General features: G+C 35.1%; 1 protein-coding gene across 1 annotated transcript in view; it reads right to left on the bottom strand.

The window, feature by feature from the left end:
* Positions 1 to 2,187: 2,187 nt before the first annotated feature.
* col11a1a (collagen, type XI, alpha 1a) overlaps positions 2,188 to 18,939 on the bottom strand; it is a 130,497-nt gene continuing 113,745 nt past the window's right edge. Inside the window, exons 60-68 of the mRNA XM_056451152.1 lie at positions 18,313 to 18,420; positions 14,713 to 14,766; positions 13,420 to 13,455; positions 13,275 to 13,328; positions 12,948 to 13,194; positions 10,953 to 11,065; positions 8,856 to 8,924; positions 5,398 to 5,631; positions 2,188 to 3,480 (exon numbers count right to left, since the gene is read on the bottom strand). Of these exons, the coding sequence (XP_056307127.1) occupies positions 3,334 to 3,480; positions 5,398 to 5,631; positions 8,856 to 8,924; positions 10,953 to 11,065; positions 12,948 to 13,194; positions 13,275 to 13,328; positions 13,420 to 13,455; positions 14,713 to 14,766; positions 18,313 to 18,420 (1,062 nt within the window). The 3' untranslated portion in view covers positions 2,188 to 3,333. The remainder of the gene's footprint in view (positions 3,481 to 5,397; positions 5,632 to 8,855; positions 8,925 to 10,952; positions 11,066 to 12,947; positions 13,195 to 13,274; positions 13,329 to 13,419; positions 13,456 to 14,712; positions 14,767 to 18,312; positions 18,421 to 18,939) is intronic.

The raw sequence follows: 18,939 nt of genomic DNA, 5'->3' as shown, positions 1-18,939 counted from the left end.
CCACCTTTAATCACCAGCAATCTATCCTTGCAGATCGCTAGTATACATGCGGATCACTAAAGTCTACGAATCTACCTGTATATGGACTACAAGTTCCAGTCATGCACCACTCACACGCACCTGTTCCTCATTCAGTAGATTACACACAATCACAGCTGGGACCTGCTCATGAACTGATTTCATGGACTATATACATTTACTATATACATCTTAGCTGAGTCTTGTTTAACTGTGTGTAACATCACGGCACATTTTTCTTGCTTTGCCTTCCGTGTTAGACCCTTGCTTTGTTAGTTTATTCCTGTCTGCTCCCTGCTTTTGACCCTCTGCCTGTATGTTGACCACAACTCTGGATTGCCAGAATACATCTGTTTGTTCCTGTGTTGACCATTGCTTGCCTGACCATTCTACTAATAAACCCTGCATTTGGGTCTGCACTCCTTTGTCAGCGTCCACTTCACATAACATTACCTGATTATATTTCAGCACCCCAGGTTGGCTTGATGTAAAACACAGCTTATTTCATTTCAGTCATGAAGGCTGCCACAATATATGCAGTCATGGCCAAAAATGTGACTTCCTGGAGAGGACAGTAATAGTCTTCAAAAATGAGATACAGATTCAGAGTTATAAAACTCCACAAGGTGGCTTTAATTTAGTAAAAAATTAAAATATTACAAACTTAAATATTAGCTAATCAGCTTACACTGCAAGGCTCAATCTTCAGGCATGCTCACTCCTGTTTGTATCGTCAATCTGGCAACCTGTGTTTGCATCATGGTGGAGGAGGAGGCCCAGGTGAAAAACGCTATCCAATATTTGAATTTTGACAGCAATACCGAGATTCAATCCTACATACTTACCTTTAAAGAAGATTCTTGTACTCTAGACTGGCATGAAAATGCTCAGGACTCTTTCTCAAGGCAATAATTTTGTTAATAGTTTATTTTACAGATCCATAATTTTGCTTCATAAGAACTCAATGTGATGTCAAAATACATTTATTGTATGCAATAATTTGAATAAATGTTCTACAGAAGAAAAAAAAATCACTTACACTACCTGACAAAAGTCTTGTCTTCGGTCCCAGTTGTAAGAACAAAAAATAATAACTTGACTTCTAGTTGATTATTTGGAAAAGTGGCAGAAGGTAGATTTTTCAGATGAGTCATCTGTTGAACTGCATCCCAATCATTATAAATACTGCAGAAGACCCATTAGAACCTGCATGGACCCAAGATTCTCACAGAGATCAGTCAAGTTTGGTGAAGGAAAAGTCATGGTTTAGGGGTTGCATTCAGTATGGGGTTGTGTGAGAGATCTGCAGAGTGGATGGCAACATCAACAGCCTGAGGTATCAAGACATGTGTGCTGCACATTACATCACAAACCAGAGGGCAAATTCTTCAGCAAGACAGCGCTCCTTCTCATACTTCAGCCTCCACATCAAAGTTCCTGAAAAGCAAAGAAGGTCAAGTTGCTCCAGGATTGGCTAGCCCAGTCACCAGAAATGAACATTATTGAGCATGTCTGGGGTAAGATGAAGGAGGAGGCATTGAAAATGAATCCAAAGAGAGTCCTGCAAGAACGCTTTCTTTGTCATTCCAGATGACTTTATTAATAAGTGATTTGAGTCATTGCAGAGATGTATGGATGTAATCCTCCAAGCTCATGGGAGTCATACACAATATTAATTCTTTCTCCACTGCACCATGACTTTATATTCTATACTGTTCATTATTTCTGTTAAGTGACGAGACTTTTGTCTAAGCAAAGTCAGACTTTACTGTCCTAATTAAATAATTAAAAATCAAGGCATAATCATATTTTATTTTGGTAAAATAAGTGTAATCTAGAGGCCTTTGCCTTTCATACAAGCCACCCCTGATACCAAATGATCAACTAGAAGTCAAGTTATTATTTGTTGTTCCTAAAACTTGTATAGGCAATACTTTTGTCAGGTAGTGTACATTTGGCATGACCTGAAAATGAACAAATTCACAGCAACTTAGGAGTAAACTATCTCTTCTGAAACTGAAGGTATCTGCCAGACGAAATGCACACATGCTGTTTAATAGAATTGAATATTAACTGGGGAAAATGCACATTATGAATCAATACAGTAACTAAACTGACATAAAAAGGAACATCTGACCTGACGAAGCAAACAAACAATCCACACCTGAGTTTCATGGTTGGTTGGAATCCAGTTTTTAATAATGAAATGAACCATAAAAAGCACATTTAAAACAATTTCTCACTTTAGTTACAAAAATGGGTCACCGAAAAGGCCTTATCATTGCATTCACAGAAGGTTTCGAACAAAAAGAGGCCTAACAGATATGTATTTTTCCCATTTCATAAAAATCCCCACCCAAAATATATAAACTTAACTGTATAACCAAGGTATATACAGGGCACACCATACTTGCACCAGTATGGATGTTTTTCAAGATAGATTGAGGTATATGACCGATCTACAACTGGAGAAAAATCCTAAAAAACAAACAAATAACAAACAAAACTTAAATTAAAGCGAATGAATGGCTAGATTACTTAAATCGAGCACAGTAGACAACATTCGTTGCACGTGCTGTTGAATCTTCCTCTTGAGGTGTTCAAACTGCGAGCGACTTCGGGATGGTCAATATATACAAAGGACTTACATTACAATTAATTAATAATGGGGAACTGTTTGAATGCCGTCTTTTATTTGCGTAATAAAAAGTACACAGTATTCATCCACAAAATATCATTTAATTCTTTATTTCGTTCAGTTAACTTATAACTTATAAACGTTCGTGAGGGATTTGGAATTTAAGAGCCAGATGCAATTGTGATACACATGCAAGTTTTGAAAGTGGATTCAGAAACAACAATAATGTACAAAATAATAATTACAGTTTTATTAAAATACATCCTCTTTCTCATAGCACCTCTTTTTTTTGTATTTTGAACAAGCACCATTGTTGTCGTCTTTTTTCTTTAGTTTTTTCTTCTTTTTTTTGTTTTGCACTGCACCGTTGAGAGGTCCTCCCTTTCATTGACTCTCCAACTGCTTGCCTTGGCTTGACGTTGTCCTTCACCTTTTCGTTCCATAACAGGTTTCATGTCATGTGATCCTTGCCCCACAAGGGCAACAAGTATTTTCCTGGGTAATACATACATACATGGTAAGACGTGTTCGCTACCCCATTTTTTTAATATTCAAAACTTGCATGTGGCAGGAACAGGGCCTCGATGGTTTGATGAGATCAAGAAAGTCTTGCCTCGTGCACAAAACCCGTCCTACCCTGCCAAGTTATTGGTATTTTTTCTTTGTCTGTGTTTTGTTTAGCCAAGGAAGCAGACTGGACCAACTTCAAATCCAAATTTCTGGTTGGGATCCCCAAAGTCAGTGAACATCACATCGACGATTGGAACCTGATCAATTTTGGGAGTGTTAATCTCCAGTACTGTCTTTCCATAGCCCTTCCTCACCTGCAGGAGGAGAAAAAGCTGATTAGAATGATGTGTTTGGGTTAGAGGTGTAACGATACACAATTTGGTACAGGACTTTTGGCTGTAATGCAATCCTTGTTTTATTTGTGTAACTCGAATAGTTCAAATCTGAGTTCCCACACAAAACATATCCAGCATTGTAGTAGAGGGCTGCATTCTGAATAAAACGCGGCAGCTGTCGGTAACTCTGGTGTAATTTGAACGGGAGCGGGCCGTCTAACAATATAGCGCTCCCGAGTCCTAATGTTATTTTGGAACAGCATATCTGTGATATCGGGTTTAAGGCAGCACTCATGCTTATCACAAAGGGGCAAACAAAACTGACATTTAGCATACAATCCTTGCACAACCTACAGTTGGTAGTACCCAATTTAAACGTGAGATTTTGGAAACCATATCTAAATTTAGCAGGAATGGTCGGGTTAGGTAGAAAACAGGGCGGGGCGGGGAGGGCAGCGGGTGAGCAAAGGGTGAATATACGGCCGGGTGCGGAATAAAAGCTTGCGGTAGCAGGACTAAAAAATTTGTCCCGTGCAGATCTCTACATTGTAGCTTGAGTTTGTTCAGTTTCAGCCTTACTGTTTGTGCACAGTAAACATACAGCACATGTGTCTATATGACCAAGTATGTGAACTTAGACTGGAGCTTCTCATGCATTCTTAATTATCTATCATTGCTTGACATTGCAGCCTGCAATTATCAATAGAAAATGTAGTCAAACGTTCATGTATGCATGGAAAAAGTGACATTGCTGGACATCAATGCTTGGATGCTCAGTTGTCTAGTCTGTGTACACTTTTTAGGTTTAGGATTAGTTCCATGTATTTCTTGTTTTATTTGTAGAAATCCTTGTTTTATTTGTAGAACTTAAATAGTTCAAATCTGAGTTCCCACAGAAAACATATTAATTATTGAAGCTTGAGTTTGTTCAGCTTCTGTCTTGCTATTTGAGCACACTAAACATACAGCACATTGTCGCCTTGGAATTATAAGGTTCTAACTGTGTTTTGACATATTTTAAGATATTGAGCCTTAAAGTTTTTGCATTCCATATAGTATAAAAAACATCCCATAATGTAAATAAGTTGTCATTTAATAAGAATATGTCAATAACAAATTTTTGACAAAAATGTCAGATAGAACCTTATAATTCTAAGGTGACGACATGTGTCTGCATGACCAAGTATGTGAAGTTAAACTGGAGCTTCTCATGCACACTTAATTATCTATCATTTCTTGACATTGCAGCCTGCGATTATCAATAGAAAATGTAGTCAAACGATCATGTATGCATGGAAAAAGTGACATTGCTGGACATAAATGCTTAGATGCTCAGTCAGATTTTAGGTTTAGTTGCATGTTATTTTGCATTATTAATTATAGTTACATGCCTATTACAAGAACACCTTGAAATAAAGTGTTACCTTCAAGAATTCACACTTAGCTGATGATTGATAAATAAAGCGTGTCTTTCATGCTGTTCCGGGAGAGAGCCCCGAGCTTGGAAGATCCTCGAGCCCGGGGCTTCCTCCCATTTCATCAAGCTCCCCTGAATTCAACCTATTCCTTGTTTATCAGGGGTTGCCACAGCGGAATGAACTGCCGACTATTCCAGCATATGTTTACACAGTGAATGCCCTTACCTTCGTAACCCAATATTAAAGCACTCATATGTTGTGTATGAGTGTGAGGGATGGGGGATTATTTAAGATAAAGATGACTAAAGTAAGGAAATCTGGTTATTTATGTGTGTATTGGATTCGTTTGATTGGTAAATCATATGATGGCTAAAGTGGGACCAGCTGTGGTCAATCATAAGCATGTGATCCTTTCGAAGTTAGTTTATAAATAAACTTCACTTAAACTCATTACTACAGATGTATGATGTGGTCTTACCGCACAGCCGTCTGACAGGGCCTTGATGTAGGGGTTGTTGTCGTATGAGATCTCCTCGTCGTTGGAGCCGAGGAAGCGTAATGCTCTGTCGTAGCTGTCCGTAGTGGCATCGTGCCAGGCCACTGACTGGTGGCAGCTGTAGGTCAGGTTTTGCCTGGCGGAGGCTGTCAGTAGTTTGAGGAACGTCATCTGGACCATGTTTATCGAGTTGCCTTCTGCGTCCACGTATGAAAGCTTGAGGGGAAAAGCAAAATAGAAATGTTTTTTATTTTGTTTTATATGTGACCCAAAATAGGCATTCCAAATGTGACAAAAATAGACATGATTCCATAATAGTAATATTTTACTAAAATGATAATAACATTTTTTGATGGTCCATTTAAGTATCAGTAGACTGTCTGCTTAATATCTGTTGATACTGCTCCTTCAACAGACATTTAACTGAATATAAGAAACTTTGCAAGTACATGTCAATTTACACTAACCCTAATCCTAACCCTAACCCCAACCTAACAGTCTACTTATAATCTAATGAGAATTAGTTGACATGTAGATGCAATGTAACTTAAATTCAACAAACGGACCATCAAAATAAAGTGTGACCAAATTATTATATTATTTTGTCCCTTATTCTAAGAATTACCTCCTTTGTCCTTGTGTGAAAGCTTGACAGTAAAATATATATTTTAAAAAAAAATTCTTATTATTAACATTATTATATTATTCATATAAAATGTATGCATCATGTATTCTAAGAACATTAGGAAATATGTACCATGCTGTGCAAAAGTCTTAGGACCCCATCAGTTTTGAGTGCCTAATCTAATCTAAAAGGTATCTAATCTAAAAATCTGAAAGGTATGGAGCAAGTGCAGGGTCATTACTTTTAGGTAAACTATACCTTTAACAAAAAAAAATATCGGAAACACGTACACCATATTCAAAACAAATTTACTTTTGGAATCAAAAGACTAGCATCAAAAATATGTTTAACGCAACCTCTTTAGCACCAAGCAAAGGCTTGAACTTTTTTGTCAAGTGTTTTCTGAACAAATGTGCTATTTTATATCAAGTATCTTTCAGCATTTCTAAGAGATCTTCCTCAGATTTAACATGTTCTATCTTTCTTTTTCTCTCCAGGTTAATCTTATAGTGCCTATAATATTGCATACACATACTGTATAATATTCAGGTCTGGACTCTGTGGAGGCCATTTCATGATTGTCTTTGTTTCATTAGCTGTTTTACTCTCCAAATATGATTTCACTTCATTAACACTGTGTGTGGGATCATTATCATGCTGAAAAATAAAACTGTTACAAATTAGGTGCTTTCTAGTAGGAACTACGTGACGAATTAAAACCTGTCTGTACTTCTTAGCATGCACAATCCCATCAATTCTGGAAATATTGACAACAGCTCTGGCAAAATGCAGATTAAACCCAGACAGAAACTCATTCAGTATATTTCATTCATTCTTCCATCTTCGATAATTAGACCAAATAATCCATCTAGAACTAGTATTATCTGTTTGTATTTTAATAAAGAGAATGAAAAGTAATATATAATGTCAGTATACCTTCACTAAAACAACAAATGTAACTGGTGGCCTAAGACTTTTGCACAGTACTGAATATATTACCCTAATATTTAATATTGAGTTTTTAAATATAAAAGAAGTATTTCAATATACGATATTAAATTAGTGTTGACAGGCACCAATGAATAGATTTAAAGCTGGTAAAGCTGGAACTGTAAATAATAGAACAGCTATTGCTTCTGACAAAGTAGAAAACAGTCAGAACAGAAGCACAAATCTATAGCGTTTCACCGAGGTGCAGGAACACCTTTAAAACCCTCAACCGCATCAAATATAAATGTGATGTGTATGTCTGCAGAGACGTGTTTGTGTGCGATCGTACTGTTTGTATGTGTGTGCGTATGTCTGTGCAGAGGCGTATGAGTGTCTGTTTGTGTGTGTATGTCTGTGCTGAGACGTTTGTGTATGTGTGGTCCTGACATTCATTATGTAGGGAGACAAAATGTCCCCACAAATATACCAAAATTTTTAAACTTGTGGAGTTATCTTTTGGTCCCCCTGAGAAAACATATCATAAATCATCAATTATTTTGAAATGTAAAATTGCTGAATGTAATAACAATAATAATAATAATAATAATTATTATTATTATTATTATTATTATTATTATTATTATTATAACAAATAATAATAATAAAAATAATATTAACAACAATAAAATACAGGTGACACTTTATTTTAATGTATAATTCATGCCATTACCAAACCATTTACTAATACTTTTTGCTCAATAAACCTCTAATTTGCTGCTTATATATACACTTACTGGCCACTTTATTAGATACACCTGTCCAACTGTTCGTTAACGCAAATTTCTAATTAATTGCCTGGTCTGATGAGTCTCGATTTCTGCAGCAACATTCTGATGGTAGGGTCAGAATTTGGCATTAACAACATGAAAGCATGCATCCATCCTGCCTTGTGTCAGTGGTTCAAGCTGATGGAGGTGGTGCAATGGTGTGGGGGATATTTTCTTGGCACACTTTGGGCCCATTAGTGCCAATTGAGCATCGTGTCAACACCACACCCTACCTGAGTATTGTTGCTGACCATGTGCATCCCTTTATGACCACAGTGTACCCATCTTCAGATGGCTACTTCCAGCAGGATAACGCACCATGTCATAAAGCTTGAATCATCTCAGACAGGTTTCTTGAACATGACAATGAGTTCACTGTACTCAAATGGCCTTCACAGTCACCAGAACTCAATCCAAGAGAGCACCTTTGGATGTGGTGGAATGAGAGTGTCACATCATGGATGTGCAGCCGAAAAATCACAATCAACTGTGTGATGCTATCATGTCACTATGGACCAAAATCTCTGAGGAATATTTCCAGTACCTTGTTGAATCTTTACCATGAAGGATTAAGGCAGTTCTGAAGGCAAAAAGGGGTCTACTAGCAAGGTGTACCTAATAAAGTGGCGGGTGAGTGTGGTTAGTAAGGTAGTAGTTGGATTCAGGTACTGGCTAGGATGTAAAAGAAGATCATACTTTATAAGTGCTAATAAACCGTTAATATCTTATTAACAGGCAGGTAATGAACCAGCAGTAAATGGTGTACATTTTTCCTTAAACTTAAAGTATTACCATAGTACGTTCTATATATACAGCACCTTTCCAGGGCACAAAGATGCTTTACAGTGTACGTATATGCGTGTGTGTGTTCAGTTTGTTGATGGATGCAGGGCTGCAGTGACAGCATCTTTTAAAAGCCAAGCTCTTACTGGTGTCTGTCCATTGGTGAAGTAAAGAAAAAAGACGGAGCAGACCACTCAGGTCCTTTTAGATTCCAAGGACAAGATGACGTTTTTCATAAAGGAGAAGATGAAAGAAAGACGGGGAAGTGCACTTACTATTTTGCCACGCTTAAATTCACTGAACCAGGAGCCGGGCACCTCTTTGGGCCATGAAGATATTCTCACCTTAAAGAAGAGACAAAGAAAAATGTGAAAACACATAATGGCAAAAGAGCAGCTGTGTGCGTGGTTTTGTATGCACGGCAAACTTGCTTCAGCAGAAAATTAAATAAAATTAAAGCCTATTTTTTCCCATACAGCATCTGTTCCAACGATTGGAATGAAATGAAAATGCATCTCTCTGAAATTATGGCTTTGTTTAACGCAGCATGAGCGAATCAAATTATTTTAGTGCTGGGAATGAGCTTTTGATCTAATTTTAATCTGTTTTTGATCTTTGAACATTACAAGATGAGACTGTTGAAAGGCAAAACATTTCAGGTAAAAAAAAAGTTGCATTATTGTGAGCTATGTAAATCTTTAAAATAAAAGTCAAAACATATGTATATATTTTACTCCAATATCAGAAATCAAAAGATGACAACTTAGATTTACTTTTTGCAGGACCACAATGGTCTTTACAATACCTTTGTGATATTATTTTCAAGCATTTTTACATAAAATAAGAATATATATATATATATATATATATATATATATAACAACATATAAATATATATATATATTTATAATATATATATATTATATATAAAATAACAGTTCTGTCTGGTTCAGGAATCTGATGGCCGTGCAATATTCTGCAATATCAGAACCCTTGTGTATTATTCCACCCATTTAAAGTGACAGCAGACCAATAAACTCATTACAGTTTGAGAATCATTGCAGCTGTTAGACAACATAATGTACTGTTGAGGCATTTTAGGCAAAATGTAGTTGTTTAGATTGCAACTATGCGGTTTATTAAATATTTAATATTTTGGAGATACAGCGTGTTGGCATCCATCAGCCTGTCATACTGAGCAGAGCAAAGAAGGTTGAAGCTCCTCCACAAGATGGCAACAGATACAGCATAATAAGCCCTTAGAGAAGAAAAACTCCACTTAATGTCAAACTACGGATGATCAGATCATTACAAAACAGGTAGGTGACTTTCTAAGTCGATCTCTCACTTTTGTATGCTGTAGTGCTGTATTCATACTATAGCTTGGTAGTGTTTCTGGTAGTGTTTGCTTTGCTTTGGCTTTTTTGGTGTTAATTATTGTTATATCCTGATTGCAACAGAGAAATACTGGGAAATGTCTCTAGACTGATGGCATTCCATGCCGTTCAGCCTTATGATCTTAAAATGTGAGCAAAATCACAAAAAGTTTTTGTCATCACTTTAGATATTACGAGAATCATTCAATTATTTGCTGTAAAGTGACGTTTGTGAAAGAGCAACGGTTTCTGCTGTTCTGACCGTGTTTGATTTTCTTTTTTATATACACGATAATGTTATCGAACTGTTGTATAAATGCAATATCACACTCACAGCAGTGTATAATGGCTGTATATCGTCACTGGTGGGACACTAAGCCTGCGGCCTCGAGTCAACGCACACCTCCCACCAGTGCCGATATACAGTACAGCCATATCGCACTGCTACAAGTGTGATATTGCTCGTATATATATATATATATATATATATATATATATATATATATATATATATACTTTATTTTAACTATATATAGTTTTAACGTCTTAAATTATAACAGTTATTAGTGCATAAACTTACTTATTCTGACCTGTGGCTAAATATATTTTAAATTGTAAACAGTTGAAAATGACAGATAATTAACATTTTGGAGCTGCATTTTTATTCTTAAATAGAGTTTATGATGTCATCGAATTATTGAAATAAGCAAGAGTTTTGGGAATTTTATAGATAGATAGATAGATGGATGGATGGATGGATGGATGGATGGATGGATGGATGGATGGATGGATGCATAGATAGATCTAAACATCATACATGTAAAAATCTACACCTTCAATAACTATCACTTAAGAAAAAAGATCTTTTATAAGTGACAGATTCATGGCACTTGTATTTTCTTAAGAAGAAAACACTGATATGTGAGTGAAACGATGCAATCCCATCTGACTGTTTTCAGCTAGTTCTTTTCTAAAAGGTTTGAGAATGACACTCACTCCATTTGACTTTTTATCAGGGAAGATGCAGGTCTCTCCTCCTGCTGTGAAGTTGCAGTACACTTTGAAGGAGTCTCCAGAGCAGCCCTGGTTAGGATCAATGTAATATTCACCTTAGAGAATAATAAAAAAACAAAAACTGTAAATCATACACTGTGAAAAAAGTGTTGCTGCCTTTACATTTTTACGTTGAATCAAATGAACGTTATAACCCATTTCAAAGTCTATCAATTAAACAGACTTAAAACATCACAATTAATTTTTGTACAACTTATATCATATAAAGTGATGTGATATAAATGTAAATAAAATACAATATAAACAAGGAATCCTTCATAGAATTTTATAAAGTATTATCTCTCTAGCTATTTGTTCCTAAAGCTATAAAACACACACTCGATGGGCATCAGCAGTGGCGATGCATTGTGTAAATAAAGGAGCAGGCTAATGTGAGTGCGGTAAAAGCAGCTCGGAAAGGTCAGTGTAAGCGCTGGCATTTTGTAAGCCATGATTTGGGAGGGAGAGGTTAGATCCCGCTGGAGTCCGCAGAATGCTAAACATCTTCCCAATCAGCGGCGACTGCTGCGGCCGTTATTCTCATCCTCCTGAGTGACGGCGCGGGTATTCTAGCCTACGTCTATCTTCACCCTGATACATTTCAAAACAGCATTTTAGATTCAAAACACTCTCCATCCTTGTCATTTCAAGTATTTTTGAATTTGTTTCGTTTTTTTTTTTTACTGCGATGGAAGAAATGCTTAAAGATCCTGCTGAGCATGTGTAAAACTTAAAACTTCTTTGAGATGATACAGAGAAGCCAGAGATAATCATGGTCTCTTTCTATTCTTGAGGCATTTATTAGAAATCTATTTCAACACTTAAAGATCCCGTGAAATTAAAATAAAAAAATGTAGATGTTAGTTTAGTTTTTTTAGCTAGTGTGCTCCAAAACAGTAATGAAATTTGCATTTAGAAAGTATAAAACTGTTATAAACATCCAAAGCTTGCAGTTTGTCACTTCAGCCTAAATGGATTTTTTTTTCACGTCAACTCATACTTCAGTTTCTCATCAAATCTTGACCAATCAAATGCTCTCTAGTAGCTGACATGCCCCACCCCCTTCAAGACGCTTCTCGTTTTCTTTTCATTTGATGCACTTTGACTCTCACTGGCAGTGCTGTTAAAAAAACAAAACGCTATTGGTTGCTTTTGTTTAAAGGGGAGGAGTTACACTATGTCCCGCCCTCTTATCATTTTACAGCTGAGATAACAAAAAAATGCACATTTAAAGCATTTCACGGGACCTTTAACGGAGCATCGCACTTAGACTGTTTTTTTCATGATATGTAGACAAAAACGCAAAAATTTTTCCCTTGCGTATTAAAAATATCTCACGTGTACATGACAATGTTTCAAAACAATCTGCCTTTATACATATCAGTGAAAACAGCTAAAAACACTATTATGTACAGTTGAATCTAAATTATTTGCTATATTTATATTTAAATATTCTGTATGTAATTTTATGAGGCTGAACTAAAATCGATGTTTAATTTTAAGTGTCTTGTTTTATTGAGTGCTACTAGAGTGCCTATTTTACATGGTTTCTTAAAGAAATGATCTGAAACCATGAAACGTTTTCTAGTAAACAATGGGCAACAGATATTCTGTCTTGTTTTGGTTGGTTCAGATGTCCTTGATCCCTTGCTGCAGTCATATTTCAGCTATCCACACCAGAATTTGTTTGGAAGTGGACCAAGACTCAGTTATGTCATTGTTATTTTCTGAGCATCAAGGTTCGGATAGCAGCATTCAGCATTCTTTTTCATATGAACCAAACTAACAGATCAATCTCACCAAATATACCAGCTGAGCACACACCCATATAATCACAGCTAATACTAACTTGGTAGGTTGTAAACTAGCAAACGTTGCACATTTTCCAGGTGTGTATCTGTTCTACACACTTCTTTATGCCCCACCTCGCCTGCTTACCATCTGGGAATTCTGGGTGAGCGAGCTGAAGGTCTTTACAGCTTCGCGCTGGGTTGTTTTGTGTGCCCATGGGGTACTTCATGCGCTCGATGTCCTGTTTGAGATTATTGAGAGAGCTGAAGATGTCCTCCATGCCCTCTCCATAGTCCAGCATGGTGCCTGCTTCTTCCGCCTGCATGTCGATGGAGCGACGGGATTTCTTGGGACTGTGGATGGGCAGAGGTTGGATGACCTCACCAGGAGGACCCTACGGGAGGACAAAATGAGTGTTCAGTCTTGCATTTTGGATAATAATATTCTCATTAAAGCAGGCTAAATTTAACTTACAGGAGGACCAGGAGGTCCAACTGTGCCAGTGTCTCCCTTTTGACCAGCAGGACCCTGCAGGAAGAGGATTTCCAAAATCATGAGGCTTTTTCTTATATTATTATAACAAGCTCACAGAACTACAAAGCAATAATGTGGTACTCACAGTCGAACCCTTGGATCCCTTTGGCCCTTGCGGACCCTAAAGGAAAAAGGAAATGCATTCTATGAAAACTGAATTACAAAGTAACACTCTAAAATGTTCAATGGAGAGCTGGGCGATATGATAAAAATCTCATTTCATAATATAAGTCATTTAATAGCCTGATAACAATATATATCATGATAATATAGTACCATTTCTGTAAATTCTACACACTGTACATTGATCTTTTACATTTTAAAGTATTACTTTATTCATGATCATATTTCTCACTTTATTTAGAACTTTAGTTTAAATGTTTGATTAAGAATGTAGAAATATAAAATAAATATTAATAAAAAAAATTAAATACACTTTTCAAAAACATGACTACAAGCCCAACATAAAATATTGCTAAATAAAATGCAAAATGTAAACATTGTACTGTCAAGATTGCAGCTTTCTCACAATGCTGTTATTCATTTTCTGTCTGCATCCCCATAATGGCATGTAATATTGTGCTCATATAAATGAGGAAAAACTATTACAATAAACAATGCATTATGTGACAAAATAAACAATAGAGTATAATATGTAACATATAATTTTTATATTGTCCATACGAGTTGGATAAATATGATATATTTTTCAATATATTTTTCAATATATATATATATATATATATATATATATATATATATATATATATATATATATATATATATATATATATATATATATATATATAGTTGAAGTCAGAATTATTAGCCCCCCTGAATTATTAGCCCCCTTTTTTATTTTTTCCCTAATTTCTGTTTAACAGAGAGATTTTTTTCAACACATTTCTAAACATTATAGTTTGTTCTGTAGACTATCAGAAAAAAAGCTTAACATAATTTATATATAACTTATATATATATAACTTATAACTTAAATACATTTGTTTACAAATACATATATGTTATATATATATATATATATGAATAAATATATATATTTATATACTGGCCCTACTGGGCCATATCTATTAGATGATATCCACTGATAATGCCCATTCAACTCAATGATAACATTCGAATCCGGTGACAAGACTGCTGAAGTGGAACAAAAGCCACATGGCAATTTTAAGAGAGGAGAAAACATTGATGCACTTAGACTTTTTTACTATAATTATTAATTTTTATGCTGTGCTATTTTTATATAACATCTTCTAAATGTATGTAACATTTCTAACAGCTGATTAATGTGACTTTGCTCCTTATTTTTCAGAAAGTGACATGTACAAGAAAAACTGAAGAAAAGAGAAAAAGGACTCACAGGCAATCCAGGAGGACCAGGAGGGCCAATCGGACCAGAAGCACCACCGATACCCTAAATAGAAAGAGCAAATGGTAAGAAAGCATAATTAAATATGATTGATTTGTCAATGGATGTAAGAGACAAGCATGTAAAGTGTTAGTTAGCAGAACTTCAAAACAGCCAAGTGAGGCGATTACATAACTTTAAATTTCTTTCTTTGAGATGAAAACAACTCTCGCTAATCATATCATTCCTCTGTTATGTGCTGCGCAATGATCATTACACTTCATTAAAATCAAGGACTTTTGAGTTAATTCTATGGAGAGGAATGCAGCTTCTGTTACTAAACGAAGAAAAACTGATCGCAAATCTGTCTAGTGGGAGACGTTAGAGAGATTTAATCATTTCCCAAACTCACAGAAGGAAAGACTACAGTTTCATTTAGCTTAATTGGTACATGTTAAAACTAGCGGTGTGATTACGAAAAATCTCATAATTGTTGTTTTAATGATGTGTGAACTGACTTTTTCACATTCTAAAAAAAAAGAGAGACCATAAGCATTAACTGCATGATGAAGCCCATTGTAATGCAGTTAGTATGACCTTATAATTAATGTTATGAAAGCTGAATAATTTATAGTCATGTAAGTAATATCACACTTGAAAGAGTTTCAACATTAAGTTACATTTTGATGATAAAGACAGTTGTTTGCCACATCTCTCTCTATATATATATTTATACAACATCCTTAAAGTATGTACTTTTGAGTATACATTAGACACGTACTGTAGACAAGTTTTGACGCAAGCTATTATCATAGCATAAAATTTTAATAGATCCTTCCAAATTCGCATGCTATCTAGCCTAAATTCATTTATTCATTATCTTTTCGGCTTAATCCCTTTATTAATCTGGGCCACAGCGGAATGAACCACCAACTTATTCAGCATATGTTTTACGCAGTGAATGCCCTTCCAGTTGCAACCCATCTCTGGGAAACATTCATACACACTCACTGACATGGGGAGAACATGCAAACTCCACACAGAAACGCCAACTGACCCAGCCGAGGCTCGAACCAGTGACCTTCTTGCTGTGAGGCGACAGCACTTCCTACTGCGCCACCGTGTCACCCTGTCCTAAATTATTATTATTATTTCTTCTTTATTTAGCCAGGAGATCACACTGAGACAGTACTGTCTCTTCTTCCAGTGAGACCTAGTCAAGACGGCATTATTCCTTCACAAAAAAGTACATACTTTTAGGGTCTAGTATAAGTATGCGAATTGGGACGCAGCACTGATGTCATGCACATCCTGTCACTATTAACTGGCCTGTCACCTTTCTTGTTTCAGTTAACATGCTCCCAATTTATCCTACCATAATATCCTACTATATTGGAGAGAAAAGAAGTAGCATGTTGATCTGCCAGTCGTGGATCTTTCATATTTTTTCATGCACTTAAAAGAATGTACAAATTCACATTGTTGTTGCAACTCAGATGACATAATTTTTAATCATGTTAACAGGGTAGTTCACCCGAAATAAAATTTTACTCACCCTCAAGTGGTTCAAACCTTAAAATATTTTGAAGAATGTTGGTAACCGACCTTTGACTTCCATAGTACAAAAAAACACAATGGACGTCGATGGCTATTCTTCAGAATATTATGTTTTTTTTGTGCTGTCAAACGATAATCGCATTCAATAATTAACTGCATTCAAAATAAAGCCTCATTTTTACAAAATATTTTGTGCGTAGTGTGTGTATTTTTGTTTTTATTGCTGCACAATATATTGTTAGAGCATTGATATCGCAATGCGTGTATCTACAATAGTCACATTGCAGGATTAGATTATTTATTAAAGATTAATAAAAATATAAAGACATAAATCTATTATTATTTTTAAATAATTTAAACAATGACGACCATGTTATTTTATGGTTGATTGTTCAATTTATGTACCTGAATACTGCTAGACCCTTCAGAAAACCATGAAGCACTGTAAATTTTACTTTTTTCTTTGCTCTGTCATATTTGCATATGCTTGTAATTTATTATAATTTATGCAAATGCACTGCATAGAAAAAGACTCTTTCCAAATAGAGCTATTCAAATCGTCTGTTGAAATTATATTCATATTGTAATATACAGTTGAAGTCAGAATTATTAGCCCCCCTAAATTATTAGCCCCATTTATTTTTGCTCTCAATTTCTGTTTAACAGAGAGAAGATTTCTTTCAACATTTCTAAACATAATAGTTTCAATAACTAACTTCTAATAACTGCTTTATTTTATCTTTGCCATGATGACAGTAAATAACATTTGACTAGAAATTTTTCAAGACAAGACAAAGGCTTAACTAGGTTAATAAGGTTAACAAGGCAGGTTTGGGTAATTAGGCCAGTCATTGTGTAACGATGGTTTGTTCTGTAGACTATCGAATAAATAATTAGCTTAAAGGGGCTAATAATTTTAACCTTAAAATGGTTTTTAATAAAATAAAAAAATAAAAAATTTAATCTAGCTGAAATAATACAAATCAGACTTTCTCCAGAAGAAAAATTATTATCAGACATACTGTGAAAATTTCCTTGCTCTGTTAAACATAATTTGGGAAAAATTTTAAAAAGATTTTAAAAAATTCAAAGCAGCCCTAATATATATTAAAATACATTTCTTTTGTATATATTTGTATTTTATGTACAGTATGTGTGTGTATTTATGCATATATACACACTGCACATGAATATATTATGTAAATACAAACTTTTATCTTGGCTTATTTGTTTGACAGCACTAGCTTTTTTTTTAATAAAAAAGAGGAAAGAAACTCAGAAATGTTTTTAATAAGGGTTCATAAATAATGGCAGAATTAAAATTTTGGGATCTATCTATTTAAATGTTGATTATTAGTCACTCAAACACTATTTCTTTGTGTTTGTATCTCTGAACTAAATCTTCCTCCAAAATCCATGTTTTATGACCAATATTAGCCATAGAAGTGTGCACAGATTCAGTATTTGTCTTTTGGCTCTTTTCAACATACTGTGCTTTGGGACACACATATGGTATCAGCAGAAAACCAGTCAAAATATTAACTCTGTCCCCCCCAAAAAAACAAAAAAAACAATCTCCCAAAATACATAGATAACATTTTGTCAATATTGTACACTCCTGGTGTTAAGCTGAATTGCTTTAAACCACTGAAAAAAGAACCAGTGTAATTGTTTATTCAATCAGCTTTTCTTGATATTTGCTGAAATGCTGGATTGCATTGGATAAGTGTTGCACAGTTCTGCGACAATGCAAAAGAAAGACAAACATTTCACAGTTTGGCTCTGAAAATAAAAAAAACGTAATCGTGCTAGTGTCTGATGGGAACGTCTGGTGTAATAGAATTACCGCTGGCTCTGAGAACCTTTCATGACAGCTCCATCCATAACACGATTATGATGATGTACACAGATGCAATAAGCGCAGACATTATTGTTTCAGTCGGTCGTTACTTTAATTTGCAAGCAATATGGGAGGAGAAGTCCTGATAGGTGCACTGCTGGAGGTACCACATTTGTTGGGTTGTGGAAAGGACAAATATATCATTAGTGACTCACATTATCACCCTTGCTGCCGGCAGAACCCTGAGGTCCAGGCAAACCCCGATCTCCCTTCTCTCCCTGTTCACCGGGCGGCCCGATGAGACCAATAAGACCAGGGTGACCCTGAAGAAAAATGCACATGAAAGCAGATCAGAAGGTCAGTCAATGTATATGCAATGTGTACAGACAACTCGCTTTTAATGAATGGGAAACCTGAACACAACAACCTAACAATTTTAAGCTTTTATGAATGTTTTGTAAATTATGAGTGCTGTTTATACACTATGAATATTTTTGGCCAATTGTTTTGTTCCTTTTTTAAGTTGCTTTGAATAGAAGACTGTAATGTTTGCAAATGAATACAATAGGGTTTTGATTAATTAATGACATAAATTAAAATGTAAAAAAAAAAAAAAACGAAATTATATTTAAAAAATCTAATCTAAAATCTAAATTTAAACTAAGCTGCACTGTATATTTTATACATTATATGGACAATATATATAAAAAAATTAAATATGAAAATATAAATAACACAAAAAGGTTTGAAGATGAAATTTGCATTACAGAAATAGCCATTATATTTATAATATAATTTTTATAGCATATAAAAGTGTATAAATATAGGATACCTTGTGGGTC

This window comes from Danio aesculapii, chromosome 24, assembly GCF_903798145.1.
Source record: "Danio aesculapii chromosome 24, fDanAes4.1, whole genome shotgun sequence".
In the NCBI taxonomy this organism is placed as follows: domain Eukaryota; kingdom Metazoa; phylum Chordata; class Actinopteri; order Cypriniformes; family Danionidae; genus Danio; species Danio aesculapii.
Note: the sequence above shows the minus strand (reverse complement) of the source record. Positions and strands in the feature narration are given on the sequence as shown.